This window comes from Camelus bactrianus, chromosome 5 (genome assembly GCF_048773025.1).
Source record: "Camelus bactrianus isolate YW-2024 breed Bactrian camel chromosome 5, ASM4877302v1, whole genome shotgun sequence".
NCBI lineage: Eukaryota > Metazoa > Chordata > Mammalia > Artiodactyla > Camelidae > Camelus > Camelus bactrianus.
The window spans coordinates 69,389,726-69,411,612 of NC_133543.1; the positions used below are offsets into that span (position 1 = coordinate 69,389,726).

At 34.7% G+C, this 21,887-nt stretch overlaps 1 protein-coding gene across 12 annotated transcripts in view; it reads left to right on the forward strand.

Annotated features, from left to right (window-relative positions):
- Window positions 1–21,887, forward strand: part of IKZF2 (IKAROS family zinc finger 2) — a 160,092-nt gene that overhangs the window by 94,781 nt on the left and 43,424 nt on the right. For 10 of the 12 annotated variants that reach the window (XM_045520462.2, XM_045520465.2, XM_045520460.2 and 7 more), the window contains 2 exons: window positions 6,025–6,291; window positions 12,605–12,772. In XM_045520462.2, the coding sequence (XP_045376418.1) occupies window positions 6,025–6,291; window positions 12,605–12,772 (435 nt within the window). The remainder of the gene's footprint in view (window positions 1–6,024; window positions 6,292–12,604; window positions 12,773–21,887) is intronic. The other 2 variants (XM_045520467.2, XM_045520466.2) reach the window with 1 other exon arrangement.

Consider the following 21,887-nt stretch of genomic DNA (forward strand, 5'->3'; position numbering starts at 1 on the left):
AATACATTTCATCATGCAGATAAAAAAATGAACTTTCCCCCTAAGTTTTAAAAATTGAGAATTTTATATTATTTGAAGTCATCAGATGCCAGGCATTGCAAAATCATATGCCATCTTAAATAGGTGGATGATTTAAGTTATGGAGTGAAAAACAGTAAGTGTCCAATTTCTAAGAAAAAGTATCTTTATATTTATGAACAATTTAGGTCAATAAATTTAGTATGTAACCAAATTATATATGTTACTAAAATATGTCCTTTACTCTTACTCATGAACTCTGTTTATAGGGTTCAAAAGCCCATTTTCCACTCTAATTTAAATTATGTGTACCTGTCTAAAAACTTTGGACTCTTTTTCCCCCTCAACATTCTGAAATTAATGGGCTTTTTATGTTTTCTCTATTTTTTTATTTCAGTAATTTGGCCCTTCTACCTTAAAGCTAAAATAATAATTTTGTGTATAATACCAACTTAAAGTACCTTATCTTATGTCACTTTTTTTCCCCTTCTAAAAATGACTTTGGTTGGAAAAAAAAAAAAACTTAAAAAAAAAAAAACTGTGATGCTTAACATCTTCACAAAATAACATAATTTTTCCCCATTGGTTTTCTATCATTTTTAAAAAACAGTGATCTGTATCTGTTTACCTGTGTAAATACCTTTATTCGGTTATCCCTTTATTTAATACCATGTTAGTGAATTTAAGGCAAGTCTGTTGTAACTTTATCCACTTAGTATTATGTATCTTGAAGCAATGATAATTATGAAGACTTTGAGTGTAGAGAGCCCAGTATGGTTACTGAAGAATCTTTTACAATTGAAATTTGTTTGGCCTGGGAGTCACTTATAATAAGAGCTCCTGTTTGAGTCCCTTTACTTCTTAGCATTGGGATGATTATTTGTAAATGTAGGTGATTAAACCATGTGTTTTTATAGCACTATATTCTAAAGTTCAGGAGTGGTATTTTGAAAGCATAAAGAAGAGGGGGGAAAGCTTTAATTTATAAATGTGTTTGTATTATGAAGCAATATTTGTATAAATATGTTTTATCCTGAAATATATTCAAAGCTTTGTCTATGTAAAGTCGATTATTAAAGTCTTTTGTATTAACTATTGTTATCATCTAACTCTGTTCACAAACTTCCAAGTCTCAAAAAAAAAAAAAAATCACTATAACAATTAACTTTCTCTTGATCATTAATGCTTTAAAATTTGACTTCGTTTTAAACTGTGAACTATATTGTCTCCTTTAAGTTAAAAAAAACCTATATTAAACATCTTTAATTTGTTCATTGAAAATACTCAAATATTTATATTTTATAGTTGTTTGTGACTATAATATTGAGTAACAGAACAAATTGATCAATTAAAATCTAATTTCACATCCTCTTTTCATTGCTAATCATTTGTTCTGACGAAATATTGTTTTTATTAAACTGTTGCTGTTTGTCAGTGTACAAAACTGTGTGTAAATTCCCACAGATACACTTGAATTTTACCTTCTTCATTTCATATCAAGGAAATAAATTTGAAAAATAATTGTTGGTGTTGAGACTTATAATAAGATTTCTTTTCACTCAGACTAACAAATTCTTATCTTCATAGAAATGAGCCATTTATGAAAATGCTTTTCTGTTAACCAAATTGTAAAAGAAGTATCTCATGATGAAGAGTTAAAATTTAATTTGAAAGATTTGATAATTTATGTACTATGATTATTATATAATGAGTAATAGCTTTATATATTATAGCTACAAATAATCATGATATAACACTTTTATTAATATATAAATTATAATTTAGAGTATAAATTTACCAAACATTTGAATTTAATCATTAAAGTGTAAAAATACTAGGTGCTCTGCATTAATTAGAAACATCCTAAACTGTAAAAATAAATCAAAGGAGAATTTCTTTTATGTTCTTTGAGGAGGGAATTTTTTTTCTGTTTAACAATTAAAATTCATATTACTTTAAGTAATTGCTTTTTTTTAAATTGAAGTATAGTTGACTTACAATGTTGTGTTAGTTTCAGGTGTACAGCAAAGTGATTCAGTTCTACACACACACACACACACACAGACATATATTCTTTTTCAGACTCTTTTCCATTACAGGCTATTACAAGATAGTGAATATAGTTCCCTGTGCTATATAGTACATCCTTGTTGTTTGTTTATTTTATATATAATAGTTCCAAACTCCTAATTTAGCCCTACCCCCACTCCTTTCCCCTTTGGTAACCAAAGTTTATTTTCCATGTCTGTGAGTCTATTTCTGGTTTGTAAGCTCTTTTGTGTGTGTGTGTGTGTATATATATAATATATATATATATATATATATATATATATATATATATATATATATATATATAATTAAAATATATATATATATATTTTTTTTAGATTCCACATACAAATGGTATCATATGGTATGTCTTTCTCTGTATGACTTACTTCACTTAATATGATAATCTCTAGGTCCGTCCATATTGCTGTAAATGGCATTATTTCATTCATTTTTATGGTTGAAGTAATTGCTTTTTAATCCTAGAATTTCAACTTAATTTCAGTAAAATTGGCTAAAAATTAATTAGGATGGAATTTTGTACATGGGCCATCATATTTATACAAAACTTTACCTGTGCTATGTATGTATATTAAAATGTGTTGCATTTCATTGATTTACTGTATCAACAAATATAAATTACTGTAGTCACTATAGCAATAGTGTGTATATTCATACATGGCAAACATATAACTCCTTAGAGTATAATACTGTTAGAGACAAGATTACTGTAATTTACCATTCCTTCTGTATTTCAGTTCTAGCAAATGTATGCTTTTTTTGGATATTCGTCTCAAGTGTACTCTTCTATGGATAAAAAGTTTTAGCTATAATTGTAATATCTGATAAATTTTAAATAACATTTTTACCCATGTTTGATACTAAGTTTTGATGTCTGTATTACAATATTCTCACTAGGGAAAGGGTGATGATTTACTGTAACATGAAGTCATAGTCTTCATAATTTTGTACTATTTTGAAATTTAAGAGGCCAGAATAGTTTCAGAAACTATTCTTTTAGGTTTACTTTTTTTCATTTCTCGAAATGAAATGCTGGTAGACTTTACAATCATTAAAGGTAGCTTCTCAGATGTGACTAGTTCAGGAACATAAATGATGGCAGCGCTGTAAAGTTTGTGAACTTCAGTACATTACTTAAATATGTGGGAAAATTTGCTCACAGGTTGGTATATGAAGGTCGCGCTACATAAAGTCATACTTCTCATTTGTTTTTCTTCTTAATTTTTTCTTTAAATGACAATTGTAAATAAAATACGAAACTACATAGGATAACCAATAGTATTTTACATTGATTAGAAAAATCTTCCTTCTCAAAAAAATATTGTAGAGTTTCTTGGAATTTGGAAAAAGCTATTGAAGCAGCATACAGAATCTAGAAGCCATATTTGAAAACGTTAAAAATTTAAAAGGTAAAATTAGCATATATGTCAAAAAATACCCTAGAGTAAAAAGATAAACTAAAATTTTTGCAAAACATATCAAACACAGCGCTAAGTTCCTTAGTATATAAAGCATTTAAATTCAGTGAGAAAGGCTGACAACCTAGTAGAGAATGGGGAAAGAACTTTGATAGACAGTTCTAAAAAAAACAATTTAAACATAGAAAAGGATGCCCAATTTCATTCACAATAAAAAAAGGCAGATTAAAAATCTAAAGTAAAATAATTTTTATCAGATTAATAGTTCTGTGTGGTACTATACAATGTTTATTACAGCACTTAAACAAGAAGTAATCTTAAAAGCCTGAATGAATCAATTATCATGTTCTTGTAAAATAGATTTTATGCAAGGATTAGATAAGAACAGTGTAGATTTCTGCATGCTGATATGGAAAATATTGAACAGATATTGTTAAATAAAGAAAACGAAGTTAAGGTCAGGTGAATTATATAGTCCAATTTGTGTAAAAACAGAGTACATAAATACACATGTACACACATACATACACACACACAATTCTGCATTAAAACATGAGGATAATGGTTGTTTTTGAGACTAGGAACTGAGGAGTGTTGCCATTGGGTAGAGAAGGACTTAATTTTTCATTTTTTATCCTTTATGTTAATTAAGTTTACTGTGTTCATGGATTCTTTAAACAAGTTTAAAGAAAGAAAATTGTTTTTCAATTAAGTAGAACACCTCAGTGAATACTGCCTGAAACACCTCCTATATGCCACAGATTTCTTTATGATATATAGGGATATTAAGATGGATAAAATATTGTCCAGGCACTTCTCAAAAACCAGTAAAGCAGTACTGATTTGTAAATAGAATAAAACTCAAGGTAGTAGATACTCTATTAGAGATGAAGCAAGGAAGGCTATGTATATTTCCTTTTGTAGATCTTAGGGTAGTTAACATACTATAAGTTAACTGGTCTGCACAAAAACCTTATGAAATAAAGAGAGCACTGTATGTCCAAAGAAAAATATTAGCCCCCTTTTTTTTGTATTTATGCATTTAATGCTTACATCTGCCCCAGGAGGTGGGTACCATTATTACCCCCATTTTATAGAGGACATAAAGAACATAAGGAATTTACAGAAGGTGACACTGCTTGTGCTTAGTGCCATTGCTGGGACCCTCACTCTTAATAGCTTCACTATTCTGCTTAAATTTATTCTGCAATCTGAATTTATCTCCACTTTGCAAATGAAAGACAAGATTCAGAGGTTAAATAACTAGCTCAAGATTATACTGCTAGTAAATGTCACAGCCAGTTCCAACTAAATCCAGTGATTCCTGCATTGTACCACACTGCCTCGAGTTCGCAGGAGAGTTCCAAGGAGGGAGGAGAGGAAGAGTCATTTTGATAGTAGGTACTACCTATCCTCAGTACTAACGACAAATCAAAGAAGGGGTGGTTTCTCTAAGAAAACAATTGCAGTAAAAAGAACTTACTTCCTTTTTATGAAAATATTTCCTCTATTCAAGTAATACCAAATAATTTGTTTTGCCTAGTAACTTTGATATGGTTTCTTGAGAAATTTTCAAGATCACTAGATAAAAAAACACTGGTATTCATTTAAAACTTGCTTCTGTTTTGTGAAAAGACTCTTGTCAGCAATCCAGAATGAGGGCTGTGCTAACGAAATTCCTGCTTTTCTGTGGGATGATCCAAAAACAGCAAACAGAAGGCATTAAATTTCTTAACAGTCACAAGTGCATGCATGCACACTACGCCATTCCTGTCATTCACTGCTTTTTGGTGTGCATAGATTAAAGTTGGAATACTTTGATTTGCAGACTAATATGTTCTATAGAGAACTTTTTTCACGTAGAAAAGTTAAAAAGCAGAGTAGCTTAAGAGCATGTGAGGTGTGTGCACTCTGCTCTGCCTTTATACCACTCTCAGCTGAACGTATGTGTTTAGTCTGATTTTAGGATTTTTGCCTTGACAGTGTGCCTTCCTATGTGTTAGACATTTGCTGGATTAAGATCCCGAGTTGTTTCTCTTGCTCATTTCAGAAGTAGGTTTACACAAGTACCCTGCTGGGAAGCAGAGGCTGTGAGGTGTATAATGATTGTTCAGTTAGGAGGAGGTCTATAGCTCCATGGGTTAAGTAGTTGTCTAATCTTTTCTCTTCCGTAATTCTCCCTCAGTCTCAGTAGCCTTACTGATAAACTCCAAAGCCAATACGAGTTATTTAAAGACTTGCTTTAAGTGTATATAACTGAATTAAAGAAATACGCGTGTGCAAATATAAAGTGTCATTCTGTTTACCTCCAGCTTTCCTAAGCCATCTTCACTTTCATACCAAAGCTTCACTGAAATATCATAGCACACAGTCTATATTAACATTGTGGTGGACTGTATTCTCCTTAGTATAGCATGTCCAACCATGTTAATAGAACGGCAGCGGGTGGAAAAGAGATGTAGGTGATAACACATAACATGCATTTCACATGTCCTCCTTTCTTCTTTTTAAATTACAGCAAATTCAGTAAAGCTAGAAATGCAGAGTGATGAAGAGTGTGACAGGAAACCCCTGAGCCGTGAAGACGAGATCAGGGGCCATGATGAGGGTAGCAGCCTAGAAGAACCCCTAATTGAAAGCAGCGAGGTGGCTGACAACAGGAAAGTCCAGGAGCTCCAAGGCGAGGGAGGAATCCGGCTTCCGAATGGTAAACTGAAATGTGACGTCTGTGGCATGGTTTGCATTGGGCCCAATGTGCTTATGGTACATAAAAGGAGTCACACTGGTAAGCAGCTGAAAGAATAACCTGATGACTGCCTGTGACATCTGATGTTGATATTACCTGACATCTATTCTCTTTCCTTTTTATTCAGGGGTGGCAATGGTGAAACTACCTTTTCAGAATTCTGCTAGTATTGGATTGCTGAAAAGCAGAGAGTAGCCTGGGTCTTGACTTCCAGCCTTCAAATCTGAATAGCTTATCAAAAAGAAGTTTGGGATTCAGTTTCCACAGTTCTTAATATAGCAATAATATGATAAGGGTTCAAAAGGTAGAGAAGAATTTCATTGTGTAACTTGATCTTTTTGTATTCCTATCCATATTTTACCATACCCATGGGCAGGCAATACAGTTGGCTAGCTAAAAGTTTATACTCTAGCATGGTACTCATGCATTTATATAGGGGTGGTTCCTTTTCACCTTATCGAGTTAACTTCTTGGAATACAATTTCCTATCAATCTTTGCCTACCATGGGTCTGCACAGTAGGCAGATACTTATTCTCCCTAGTTCCAGGATATTACCAGCTTCCTGTAATTTTTAACTATTAACTCCTGCAAGGAGATAAGTAGGACAGAATATAACCAAGGGTGGTGAGTATGCAGGTAGGAATGCGTAATAGACTCAGGTAAGGAAAGAGACCTCAGATTAATTTAATGTGTACTTTCAGATGTTTGAGTAATGTAAAAAACCAACTCAGTGAGAAGGCCTTATTTAAATTAACTCTTCAAATCCTTTGGTAAAATTTTTTAGAAATTTCTTTTTAATGTAAAACACCAGAAATGAGATTGTGGTAAAGCAGTCGGATGGTTGATTCTTAAAAGAAACAGTTTCAAATTCATATGAAATTTGATTTAAAGGTAATGATAGCTTTAACTGTAATGCAGAGTAGTATTCTAAAGCACAATAGTAATAACTCATAGACTCAGGGTTTTAAAATATGACACCCTTTTGTAAGAGAGCGAAATCACTATAAAGAAATTGTTCTAAAAGACTGACTTCTAAATAATAAATTTAATAAGTAATTAAAATATAAGAGATACCAGGGACATTGACATCTTAGTCTGGATGTCTCATTTACACATGAAGAAACTGAAGCCCAAAACAGTCAAGGGACTTACTCGTTATCCCTTATATAGTTTAAGGGCATTGTGAGACTGAAACCAGTTTCCTGATGTCCAGAGTGGTTTTGTTCTAATATTCTGTACTTGGTATATCAGTATACCAACGTTTTATGATGAGGCATTACTTTAAGGCTGATATATTAATTATAGTGAGAACTTACACATTAAAATCAGTGTTATCTTAATCAGAATCATAAGCTTTAGGTCCTATACTCTTATCCAACCATATAGTCAGTTACATTATTACTTTTTGTTTTGTTTTGAATTTCCTGTTTAAGTAACATCATAGTTTTAAAATATTTTTTAATTTTATAGTAATATTTGTATTGCTAATGAAAATGTTTTCTCCATTAATTTTTAAAAATGTCTCTTGGAAAAATTAAAAGATCAAGCTTGGTACCATATTGGTAAGAAAAAGAAGGAAAAGACTAAAATAATGAGTCTACTTTTCTTCTCTGCTCATGAAGTAATTTTAACTGCAGTTCTAAGAGTCCCACAAAGTTATAATGTATTCATCATCCCAGAATGATTATATTGAGGGATATAACACTCTTTCAAATGTCTAACTTCTCCCATCTAGAAACACAGAAATTAAGCAAAATTAGTCTAAAGACTTTTCAATTGAATTGCATATAGGTTTCATTTTAAGGCTGAAAAATATACTAACATTTTTCGTAAGTTTTTTTAATAAACCTTTTATGGTCTAAACTAAGAATATTTAAGAATCTGAGTATTTTCTGTTGAAAATTTAGGTTAATTGATGTTTCACTGTATCTGCAGTGATTTTTATGAGGATTGTCGGTTTGTAAACACAGTAACAATTACATACCTACTCTACTGTCCATGTGATATTTACTACTGTAGTGGAGTTGAAAACCATCTAATTAATGTAGAAAATGTTTCTAAATAGTTATACAGAATTCCACAAGTCCTAGGAATATGGGATTCACTTAGCTAGTAAAGGCAAGGAGAACGGACTAAACAGCCATTATAAAATTCTCTTGGAACTCTGAGAACTTTTGCTGTTAATAAGTGTTTATTACAGTATTTGGAAAAGTATTATACTTTCCTTAGATCTGGGAGGTTTTTGCTAAAGTTACTAGCTTGAGATACCTCCCACACATTAACTGTGATTTGTGATACGTCTTTAAGTTAGCCATTTTTATATGTATTTCTGATGACCCAGTTTATACATCTGAGTGGGTCATGACACTTCCAACTCCATTTTAGTACTGTGAGAATAGAAAGTCTATTTGTGTTTCTTTAGATTGGAAAAAATGTAATCAGAATATAGTCATTAACCAAATGGTTTCTCTTTAATTTGATGAACTGCTGTCTTCATTTTAGAACTTCCCTTTCTCACCAACTATTTACAGCTTTCCGGTATAAAAGGCACTGTCTTAAATCCTTAAAAGCCTTTGAGAAACATATGCTTGTATGTTTTTAGATCATAGAATATCTAGTATAAAATTGATAGTTAAAAAATACACAACCAGCCAATTCATTAAAATGACATGGAGTATCAGATCTAATTCACTTCTTCTTCTTTCTCTTTCATACTCTACTAAAGTGCCAATTCCAGTGTCTTGTCATTGGCTTGGTGTTATTTCTCTGGTATTGCTACTTTAGTAGGTAATCAGGTAATATTGTCATCGGATACTCCAGGCACTCTTCACTGGGAATGTAGGGAGAAGAAAAGAAGTAGGGGTAGTAAATCAGTTCATGCATAAACAAGAATTGATATGAACATTATAAATATAGACTGTCCTTAATTTTGCCTCTCTTTAGGGTAGAGTACTCCCACCTTTGTTACTTTATTTTCAGCACCATATTTTGTCCATTACAGCTTTGTGGAACCATTCTCTTACTCCAAGGCTGTCTCTACAGGTGGTTGGGATTTTTCACATTTGTAAGTGGTTATTCCATCCAGATAGGCACACCCTCTATCTGAGTCACCAAAGCAAACTGATGCATGTATACTTGCATTTCAATTGAATAAACACATATCTAGAAATATGTGTTTATGAAAGTACATATAATATTGAAATATAATTTATTCCATAATAAGAATAATAGGTAGCTTCATCCAGTGAATAACTAAAAATGGTCCTGGAGTAGATTAGTAGATTGATTTAAAAAAAAAAAAAACAGATTCAGAATGGATATGAGGGATAGTATGGCTATGTGACTACATCTTAATTGTTCTCCTGGATCTAGAGTTGTTAATCAAGACTTTGGTGCCCACTCATGGGAGGAATAGTTATCACAGATACGGTAATAGCCTACTTGATGTTTTTGAATTGGACTTAGTCTATAACATCACTAATGTATTTAGTACATTTGTGGGGTTTTCCTGAAATTTGCTTTTATTTATGTCTGAAGAAGAACATGATTAATATATAAATTTTTAGACAAGGTCTAAATCCATTTGAAAAAGACCAATTGACTCAGGCTTTTTCTTAAAAGGAAAAACAAATTATTAAAAAAGAAATAATTGAGATATGTTGTTTCAAGTTACATAGACAATATAGGTAGTCAGCTGAACTTTTCAGTTCATTATCAGATCATTTTACAGGTATCTCTGTAACATGTAGGCCAGGAAAATCAGTATTTCTTAAAGCTTCATCTGACTGAAATCAAAGCGCATCATTATCATAGCCTCTTTCCTTTTATCAAAATTGGGCGCATGATTGGTTACCTTCATCATGCCTCTTTCTTCACTTCCCCTTGCCATGGGAACAGGATTAGCAAGTGCCTTCTCACTAAGACTTATAGGCTCAGCAAAACGGTGATGTCTCCCAACGTAACTAGACCCCTCTGCATTTATCCTACCCCTTTAAGGATGATCATACGAATTCAGAAGTAATTCTTATTAAAAAAATTTGAAATATTTTAGAAATGTAACAACTAAATTTTGCAGTCATTAGTCTCATAAAACTCAAGTGAATTAAAAAATCTTTTTTAAAAACTGATCCTTATTATTTTTAGATTAGTATTATTTTAAATGATGAATTTAATACCTTTAATTAGGAATTTTTAAATATTTCAACTCAAGGATTGTAGGAGGCTTAAAGAAAATCAGTTAGCTTTCTATAGGAGTATTTTCCAAAGGCAAATGTGATTTCAAATATTTTTGTCCACATTAATTTAAATTTGTTTTAAAGTTATTGCATACTAATTTGCCTGGAAACTACACATAGAGGAATACCAGAAGTAAAATCAAATGTTTGGAGTAAAATGTATAATTTAGTTTGATATTTTGTTATTCTCTAAAAAGTTAATTTCATAAAGAAAGTCTTCCTTCTTCCTTTTTATTACTAATTCTGTGACATAAATGGGAAATAGAAAATTCTGATTTTAAAGTTTCAGACTGTTATGACACTGAAAAAAGTCAAAGAATTAAGTTGTATATGTGTGTCAATGTGTAAGATTAAAAATTATTTACAAAATTATTTATTTTTAAAACTTTGGTTATTTTGTAAGACATCATATGAGAGGTTTTAGGTAAAGTGTCTCTTTTAAGCTGTATTTAATGTTGATTTGCTTGTTTTGCCAAATGAATTAAACAAGTTAAATTAGATTAAGTTAACTTTAACATGATGGATAAGTCTTTTTCAACCTAATACATCGATATAGGACTTTTTGTAAACTTACGTCATAAGATTTCCAAATTTCTTCAAAGAAATCCTTAACCCTTGCAACACATACACACACAGATGACTCTTTTTTGTTATATATTTTATTAAGTTCCAAAATAAGAAGTACTACAGAATTCAAAATATACCTGATATGTCAATTTTTCAATTTCTTTAGGCTTTATGATAAATCTGTACAATGTACAGGAGTAGCTGCCAGAAAGTGATCATAATTTATCTTATTTATACCTCCTAGCTTTCTTTAATAAAAAGAATCACTGAGTTTTGCATTATTTTAAAAGCCCAAAAGTATATTGTGGTTTCATTATTCAGTCTTATTATGAATGTTTCAGTTAAAGATATGAAATATGATAATTCAGTGTAAATTTTTTTGAAAACTATTAAAATTATAACCATTATCTAACCCCAACTATAGAAATGGTCCAATTTAACCAAAAGGGAATTATTTTTTGTAACTTAATTTTTATTCTAACCTTGAGCTTTAATATATTTGTACTTTTTATAGATTAATTTATAATTTATGCCTATCTTTAGAGAGATACACATTTAAAACAATAGTATTTTTGTCACAGTTTGGTGATATATGGCCCTGCTTGCTAATTTTACTCACTCATCAAATTACATACATGTTTTTACCTTCAGTGACACTGTTGACAGCCAGCTGATGGCAACAGACAACTGATAATTCTGGCTTAAACAGTTTTAGAGCAATATTGGCAGTAGGAGAAAAGGGAGAAAAGGTTCCTATCAAACAAGTGATTTTCAAAAGAAAAAGAGAATATATGTACAGGAAATGTCTGGATGAATAATTTCTTCGGATTTTTCCCAATTACATCAGGAAATTTTGCCAAAGGTTTTACTGTTAGTGATTAGGAGAATTCAGAGACCTTGGCTTTATTTTGAGATTTTGTGGTAATGGGCCTTGTAACCTAGCTCATTCATTGACTCTCTTTGGCCCCTTGGTAGGAAAATTATCAACTAAATTAGAGAGTAAGACTAAAGGTCCCTTTCAGCTCAAAGTTTCTGTGATTTTTTGAGATAACATGGTACAAGAAGGAGAGCGAGATTTTGTCGACAAATTGACCAGGAGTCCATTATCAGCCCATGTACTTATTAGCTCTGTGACTGTGATCAGACACTTCTGTATTTGAACTTTAGTTCCTTTATTTGTAAATTGAAATTATTAATAGTGAATAAGTAATGCTGTTATGAGGTTTGCAATATTGTAGGTAAAGCAACCAGGAAAGTCAGTAAAGTGATAGCACCTAATTGTTCAACCAGTGGTCAATGCTATTATTGTTACTCTTTGAAGTCAGTGATAGGAATCTTGTAAAATTTATATGAAGAGAGGAAACGGCCCTTGACTGAAAGTTTGGGACTTTGGCGTTAGCAAAGCAATTCTAGGCAAACGGGGTTTAGAAGGCTTCGGAGGGGAATGGGCATTCGCGGCACAGAGAACTGGCTCTAGTTAGCAGGCTACAGCACCTCGTCACTTGCACGTAACCTACTTGATCTTCCCCACCTCTTTCCCCTTCTGCAGGTGAACGTCCCTTCCACTGTAACCAGTGTGGAGCTTCTTTTACTCAGAAGGGCAACCTTCTGAGACACATAAAGTTACACTCTGGAGAGAAGCCGTTCAAATGTCCTTTCTGTAGCTATGCCTGTAGAAGAAGGGACGCCCTCACAGGACACCTCAGGACCCACTCTGGTAAGTGTCACCAACCCTTTGAGAAGAAAACTAAAACATGAGAATTCAGGAGAGTACTATAGAATAACACTCAGTAACTTGTAGCTGTGGTACATAGCTGAGAATGTGCTTGGTGATATTTTTATTGTGCACATTGAGTAACTGACCAATCTTCTAGGATACATATTGGCCCTTCATTTTGAGACTTCCAGACTTGGCAGAAAGGAGTGCTGTCAACTGAAAAGTCACTTATTTCAAGCCATTGAAAGAAATTAGCTGTTATATCAATTTTCTATGATTTTTAAATTTTACAATTATTAATACAGTAATTATAGTTAATCCAGGATAATGGGAAATCTAGCAAAATATCATAGTTATATTGCTGTTACTATAGAGGAGAAGAAAGCTGTGATTTTTTTTTTTTTGATTGTTATGGTACCCAGGCTGGAACCTCAGTGGGAAGTCAAATATCACTATTTTCAAACTTGAAAATACTATGCTCGTTAGAAAATTGTCTGTAACAGTATATTTTATTTTAACTCTTCTAGATCCTTAAACTCTCAAACTATAGTCATTGGATGCTCTCCTCTGAAACCTTTCTCTGCTTCATAAATCATCATTAAAAAATCTGGAATATGTTTGATTTAAAAAAAAAAATGCCAGACTCTAGTACGTAAAACAAAAATGATTAGAAATCTGAATGAATTGCATTTGACTTTTAGCATGAATTGCCATTGCCAAGAAGTTAAAGGTTCAAAATTAATAGAGAATACTCTCAAGCCAGTTTCATAAGCTCCTTCTGTTCATAATGACATATTAAAATTTAATTTTAATATGAAGATATGATGGAAGTGATACTTTCATCTACATTGACAAATTGCTTAGAGAGTGCTGTGAGTTGTGAGGTAATGCTTGAATGCCTGCATTATCTTTCTTTACATTTTTCTGTTAATCCTTAAGGCTTTACCTAGTTATTTTACATAAATGTGAAATGCATAAAAGTATTCTAGATGTTAACTTTTAAATTTGGGGCAGTTACAGAAAAATGAAATTAATGCAAACATTAAAACAAAAATTTTTAAGGGTATATTTTACATTGCTAACTTAAAGCAGTTTACTTATTTCCAACTATGACATTTTATATTTTATTTAGAAATTATCCTATAAGAATTGTATCTTAAAGTGGTATTGTTTTATTGTAAAAATTATTCTTTACTGAAAGGTATTTTTAAGACATGACAGTTCCTTCCTTTAGCTAGCCATGCACTTGGCTTATTCAAGTTTTCAGTTGACCAAGGATTATGTAAAATATAGCTTTTCATGAGCATGAAGTTGAGGCAAAAATATAATCTTAAGGGTCTGTTTCACTCTTTACAAAATTTACAAAATTGTGTTGTTTTCAATATCATGGTTTAGTGTACACGTCACTCTACCTGGTGATTGCTCTCAGAAGGTTGAGCGCCTGGTGACACCTTTGGAAGGCATTTGGCATTTCAGTTACTGTTTCCTTGATTTCCTTTTTATTCTTTTAACAGACTTATCCCCATGGGTAGTGTCTAAGAAGTCAGGACACCTTGGTTTTTGTGTTAGACTGAATGGGGCGGCTACTGTTGGCTTCTTTATGCAGATTAGGAATGGCCCTCTAGGATCTCTTGGTTGGTAGCTAGTGGAGTGAGGGGAGGGAAAGATGTCACCCCAAAAGTAAGCCCTTCCCATTGGCTTTGGTAAGACCAGACACTTAGCATAACTTACATAATTCTGTGTAATTATAAAGGTTGTGTGCATAAAGCAAAACTGCTTAGGGGAAACTGTACATTTTGTAAAAGGTAAGTTGCTACTTTGAGTTTCAAAAAAAATAGTTTAGTTCCCTGCAACTGCCATTATGCTGATTTTGCAATTTGGTATACTAAGTCATGATTTTTGCAGTTGTGTAAACAGATACTCAAACTGGCTAATTAATGAGAGCTTAACAGAGGCCTGAGAAGGGGACGGGCTGTCATCCAGCTACTGCATCATCAAGGGGTGATACCAATTCAGACATACTTCCAACTGGAATTTGAAAGATTAGTCATCTCTAATGTTTCTCATAATAGAACATAAAACATAGCTGCCAAAGTCCATGCTTCTCTAGCTGGTCAGAAAGCTCCAGTTGATCATTACATCTTTCTTCTTCCACTGCCAATTCCATCTTCCCCTTACTCTCACCTTCTTTTTAAGCACCTGGGCTGGACAGGGTTCTTTGATAGCTGATCCAAACCTTAATGCCTACAGGTTTTGAGTACTTGGTGGCCCTGCCTTCCTTGGATTACTGCAGTTTTTCAATACCCAGGATAATTGGACAAATTTTTGTCAGAGATGCCCCAGGAAATCTCCTGAGTTTCAAACATGGTTGTCCTTGCCCCTCTTGTATAGCAACAACCCATAATCATCTTGGTAATCTGGAAAAATTACCTGCCAGTAGCCTGCTTCTCTCCTAGTTAATTCAGCAGCTTGAAATGCCCCAAATAGCCAGGGAATAGTAGTCTCAGCTTCCGATACAGCAGTATCAGAACTCTGATCATCCCTGGTGGAAACACTCTTCTTCTGGGCACTGAGAACCACCTATCCCAAGATTTCAGCACAGGAAGTGAAAATCCTTCAAATGGATTATTTGATGTATTTGTCTTGTGGCCACTGCTGCCTTAATCTCTTTGTTCTCAAACTTATGGATTCTGGCAAAGGAGGAGTTAGATGGCTTTAGGCATATATCATATCCTATAGAATACACCCAACTTGCAGACTTCCCCAACCCATCCTATAGACTTCTCTCAACTGGCAGCCATACTTGAACCACTCCACTAGTAGGCCACTTCACCACTCCATTTAGCCAAATGATTCCAGACGGTGTGGCATGGGGTATACCTAGTGAAATTGATAGGTTTGAGCCCATGGCTTTATTTTCCTTGCCATCAAAAGAGTTTCTGGTTGAAGGCAATACTGTAAGGAATACCATGATAATTGTTAAGGCATTCTGTTAAATCCAGGCAGAGGAGCTTGCAAAAATATTGAAGGAAGGGGAGGTAAATCTATATCCTCAACGTTTGTCAATTCTGATGACGATACATTTCTTCCTCCTTCATGTTGGAAGGAGTCTATTGTAACCTGCCTGCCACTAACTGACTGGTTGACTCCCATGGAGAATGGTGCCATGTCAAGGTCTTAGCACTGGAAAGTTGTGAACTCAGCAGTGATAGTTAACTCAGTCATGGAGACGGGGGAAATCTATGTTATTGAGTCCGTACATAGTTTCCATTCCTGATCCCATTGTCACTTTGTACATGAGCCACTTGAGAAAACACCAGGGGAGCTAGGTAAAGAATCTGACTGACCTCCATAAAATAGATTGTCTTATTGGTTTGTGTCACCCATCAGATAATCTTGTCCAGATTACAAAAAAGTCTTCTCTACAGGGGATGCCCTCTAGAGGGAATTTGCATAGGACACCATATCATCACATTTTGTACCAGTTCTGAGAGGTCCATCCACATAATTCTCCCCAAATCTTCTATCACTAATTTTCCAGTCTTGTTTTTCCAAGCCCTTGACCATATGGCCATACCATGTATGTACCTCAGCTATCCCTCCTTCCATGCAAACTGGACCAACTGAAATTCTGCTGGAGGGGAGGGGAGGGGAGGATATCTTTTCACTACCATATTTCAGGGGCAGCCCCCTTCATTGGGCCTGTAACACAGTAGATACAGGTAGTACCAAATACAATGCAGTCCATTTACAAACTAGGTCCACATGGTTTAATACTCCATTGACTCCACTGAGGACATCCCATGAGGCCACAGTTTTGAACTGAAGGAAAGATCATGAAGCAGTAGTAGCAGGGGTCAAAGACACATGAGTTACTTGCTCATGAAGTATGCTTGGGCATCCCCAAACCTGCATGGTCCAAGTTTCATTAAATAATGAAATGCTCTTGTGTACATCTTATTTTACATTACTTTGAATCAGATTAACACCTCATTCATTTTGTATAGTTTGGGCCACATAGTCATTTGGAGTCCCATGTCCTACTACTCAATCTTAACAAGAGTCCAGTAGCAGATTAGGAGCTGCTTTTCAAATGGCAAATCATTATTGGTAGATCACATATCTTTACTCCATTAAGGGATCTGCACTGTGATGTTTTAGTGGCAGATATGTCATACACCATCTTTGCCTGCCACAGGTATTTCCAAAAATCATTGCATGGCTGGATCTTGGAGCCAAAGGTATAAAGGGCAGCTTTCATTACAGCAGATCCATTTCTTGTCCAAGACCCCTCTCAACGTTGGCAGTCTTATGGGTTATCTAATACATGCATCAGAGCAGAATACCCAAACGTCGTGCAACTTGCTTCTAAAATCCAAAGAAGACACCACATTTTGTGCCTCCTTCTTCATGATGAAAGGTACAAGGTTCAGCAACTTACACTTTACTAGAGGCTCTGTTTCAACATGCCCATATCACTGGGCCCATAACATTTCACCAATGCTGCAAGTCTCTTAACTTTACATAGATACTGTCTCCTGTCCTCTAGTATATATCTTACTGAAGCATCTTAGTGTTTATTACTTCCTGCTCACCAGATCAATTAGTGTAATACCATGAATGTAGTTTTCCAGCTTGATGTTATGTGAGATGTCAAGATGAACAAGATTTCTTTGGACTATATTATGACAAAAAGGAGGAGAGTTGACCTAGCCTTAAGGTAAGATAGTGAAAGTATGTTGTCCCTGCATTGTGAAGGCAAACTGCTTCTGATTATCTTTGTTGATAAGGAATTACTTTTAAAAGAAATTAAGTCAGTAGTAGCTCCATAAGTGGTGTTAAGGGCTATGTTAATATGTTCCAGGAAAGATATTATAGCTAGAACTGCTGTAGTTGGCATTATGATGTAATTAAATCTTCATTCGTTCACAGAACCATCTTGGTCTTGCAAAGTCTAACAAACTGCTTAAATGGGTATGTGGTAGGAATCACCACCCCAGCATCTCCCATGAGTTATAGGGCTGCGAACTCCAATATGGTAGTCACTAGCCACACGTAGACTAAGAAGTGCCTACATATAGTTAATGACACACGTTGAAATATTTTTGATTATATTATGATTATATTGATTATATTATGAAAATTAATTCCACCTGTTTAAAATGTGGCCATTAGAAAATTTTCAATTATATATGTGATTCATATTTCCATTGGACAGCAATGTTCTTGGCTTTTTATAATAGCTCTCCTGCCATGGGTCAGGGAACCAAAGAAAGGATTCTTTCTATTCCTGAATGCATTTATTCCTATGATACTGTAAGATGGACTTGGGTGATCTCCATAAGCCCCCACTTTGGTGGGCCACAGTATTCTTTTGGGTTCCAGGGATTAATGTCAATTCACAGCTAATATAATACAACTATCTAATAACTTGTGGAAGAATTTGGTATTTTCCTTTTCCCAGTTCACAGTCACCATCATAAATGGCCACAGGTGATTCTGGAATGGCTTAGAGGAAAATTCATAGCATACATTTGTGGCCAGGTTTCAGGGTCCTTCTGAAAGGGACTGGATTGCCACCTAAATTTATGTGACTCTGGATACGTGAATAGACTACACCTTCCTGAAATTAATTTCTACTGCATAGTCTTGGCCATCTCAGATCACATTAGATACATTTGAATTAGGGAGCCCAGATCTATTTGCAACATCTTCATCGTTCTCTTCAGCCCAGAGGAGACAGCTACCACGAAGCTTTCAAGCATTTCTTTCCTCACCAGTGTGATTCTTTGGTGAAGGGAGTGTCCCACAGGCCCTTCCAGGGGTATGGTTAGGGAAGAGCCGAACAGGGTGATTCATAATATATCCTTTCCAATATTCTTACTTGAGCTTTTGGGCTTGTACTTTGGTATGCCAGGAAAATTCTGCCATTTCAACTTTTTACTTTGTAAGCCATCATTGAATCAAGAATTCTTTCAGTATATAGGCTGTCACCTCCTGGATCTGGCCTTGATTTTGGCTATGTTAGGATCTAACTTGTTACGAGCCTAGCGGCCATGAGTATTAATAGAAATGATGCCTGAAAAGACTTATCCATTCTCTGCTTGCGTTCCTGCCTCAGCTGAAGCTATTGGAAGTTGTGTTACAATTGGGAATGATGATTTATGGGAGTGTTTCCTTAAGTGGAAAGGTAGGGAGTGAGGACAACTGTGTCTTCTGGCAAGGATGGTTCGGAAGTATTTGGGGGTTTCACATTCTGAGCCTCTGTACTTGATCAGATCTTACCATCCCATGTTTCCTCCTTCCCCGTCATTACCCCATTATCAAGACCTAGTGGTGCTGGTTTTGCCCATTTTATTTAGTATGGCAGTTCCCATCAGACTCTGGAGTTGGTCTTCAGCCTTATTTGCCCTGAGCCTTAAGTAAATAAAGGCTCTTTTAAAGCTGACCAAAGACTTTGATATTTCACTTCTGTTCTGACTTGAGCATTCAAGGCCTTCAATTTGTCCTTTCTCTTTTGAATAATCCTCAGGGCCATCAGAAGTAGCCACATCACACTATAGACACCACCATTATCACTTTAGGAAGTAAAAGCCACAGCTGCTAAAGCTTCGCCTTGCATCTGCTCTGTTCTGTGCTACCATCAGTGATAATTTGCGTAATCATGTTGCAGCACCTGCGAGAATTACCAGAATTTCACTAACTCTGATAAGGAGGCCATCCTGTTCTCTTGCAAACACCAGAAATTCACTGCCAGGATGGCATTTCGACCAGCTGAGGCCTTGGGCCACTCCTGCCACCAATAATGATCCATCAGGGCCCTGATAGGAAAGCAGTGTGACACTCAAATGGGGAAAATATAGACATTCATGAAAGCACTGATATTTCCAAGAGAATGGGTAGGCATAAAGGAAGCCAGCAAAGGATGGTTGAAGCACTCTGCGACTAGCAATAGCAGGAAGCCATTAGCAGCTCCATGTCTGAAGGGGCAGGAGGATTGAGAGGTCACTGGAATTAGGAGAGGTAGAAGACGGTTTTGAAACTGACCTGCAGTAGAGGAATGTACCCCTGCGAACCTGTAACTGAGGAGTAAACATTTCGGCCTTCCTCTTTCTACCCTCTCCTCTCTTGCTGATGCCACGTATGAACTGAGCATGACCAGAAGCCAGAGGACAAAGGAGCCTATTGATGAAGCCAGTAGAAATTAGCTTCCTGCAGGAGCAATGCAAAGGGTGAATAATGGAGGTGAAACTGAGACTATGCCACAGATTGATTACATTTAAGAACTAGTGCTTATATTGACTAGTATAGGATTTTAATGTAATGTAAATTTTAATTCTAATTTGTTTTTTTATGAATAGTAGTACAAAGTATTTTGCTTCCCCCTCCTCCAGCCCCATACCTACTTTGGGTTTTATTTTACTTTTTGGGGGGTGGTTTATTTTACCTACTTTTGGGTTTTACTGTTTTATTTAGCTAGCTGTTGTGTTCTAACATATTAATACTGCATCTTTGCATCCTAGATTTTAGATTTGATAGTTTCCATCTAGTAGGCTGGTAACAGTGAGCCCAGCACCGATGTGCACATATTTCTGTGAAATTATATATATACATAAAAAATCAGTTTAAGAAGTGAGAAAACACTTAGAAAAATATCTGGAATATATTATATATTTAATAAATGCTAGCTCTTTTCTTTCTTTTCTTTACCTTGTAAGATCCCATACAAGCTGAAAGTTTCTATTTGGAACTCTCTTGCAAATTCTAGAGAGCAGGTAGTGTATTGACTTTGATATAGTCCTAATAGGTAGGTTGTTTACAGATAGTGTCTGGCAAACCTTGAACTCTCCCCCAGACACTGGGCACTGTACTAAACACTTCTTATTCCTTTAATTAAATCCCTTTTATCTGATGTGAGCAAAACCAGGTAGTTTACTGGTTAAAAACAGTAAGTCTAGTAATATGGGACATTCTTTTAATAAGAAAAGGTCCTTTTGTTTAAAAACTGTAAATATAAAATATATGTTTAATCACTTATTATTATTTTTTATATAAGGCCAGGCCCTTTCCTTTCCTTTCAATGAGGAATTTGGTTTTTGGAATTCCATGTCATTCTCTGGCCTAAACCATACTCCTAATGCATCATCTCTAATTCCATTTTTAGCTTATTTAAGAACTTAAAGACCTTGTGATGCCATCAAACTTCTATTAAATTTTTAAGATGTCTCTCACTAATTTTTATGATTACCTTTGCCACTTTCAATTCATTAGCTTTTTTTTTTTTTTTTTTTAACTTGCCTTTATTGAATCTTTCCAGCGTGGTAAAATTAGTTTTTATAGAAACTTTCTTTTTGTATTTATTTTATTGGAATATGGATATCTGAATAATTAACTTACTTATAATAACAGGTACAGCTGGCATAAATAGTTCTGGCTAGAATCCTGACCCACTGTGACAGACTCTCCAGTTCAACTGTTAGAAGCATTTATGTGGGTATACCAAAGAGGGGCCTGTTAGTACCAGGAATTCAGTATGTTTTTCAGAGGGAGCAGAAAAACAGCTGGTCAGAAAGCTTCTCGCTATTATTATTCCTAGTTTGCAGATGAAGAGACTGAAGCACAGAGAGGTTGCATGGGCAGAGCATGGATTCAAACCAAGATAGTCAGCCTCCAAAAATGATACAGCCTCCTATGGTTATCCTATCCTCTGTCTTGGTGAACTCTATTAAACTAACTCAATGATAAGGCGAAAAAAGAATACTATCTGGAAGTAAAGATGTCAAGAAACCCGGGATTTTTTGTTTGTTTTTGTTTTGTTTTGATGGCCTGGGGCGGGGGGTTTAATTGGATTTATTTATATATTTATATTTGGAGGAGATACTGGGGATTGAACCCAGGACCTCCTACATGCTAAGTATGAGCTCTACCACTTGAGCTATACCCTCTCCCTATCCAGGTTTTAGAATGGGCTCGTTGCAAATTAGCTACGTGACTTTGTCAGATCACTTAATTTGATTTTTTCATCTTCCTATGCTGCTAGTATTATATGATGCTAATTACAATCTGTTATCTTTTCTCCTGAGATTTTGCTGCTCATCAGACCTGAAAGAGTAAA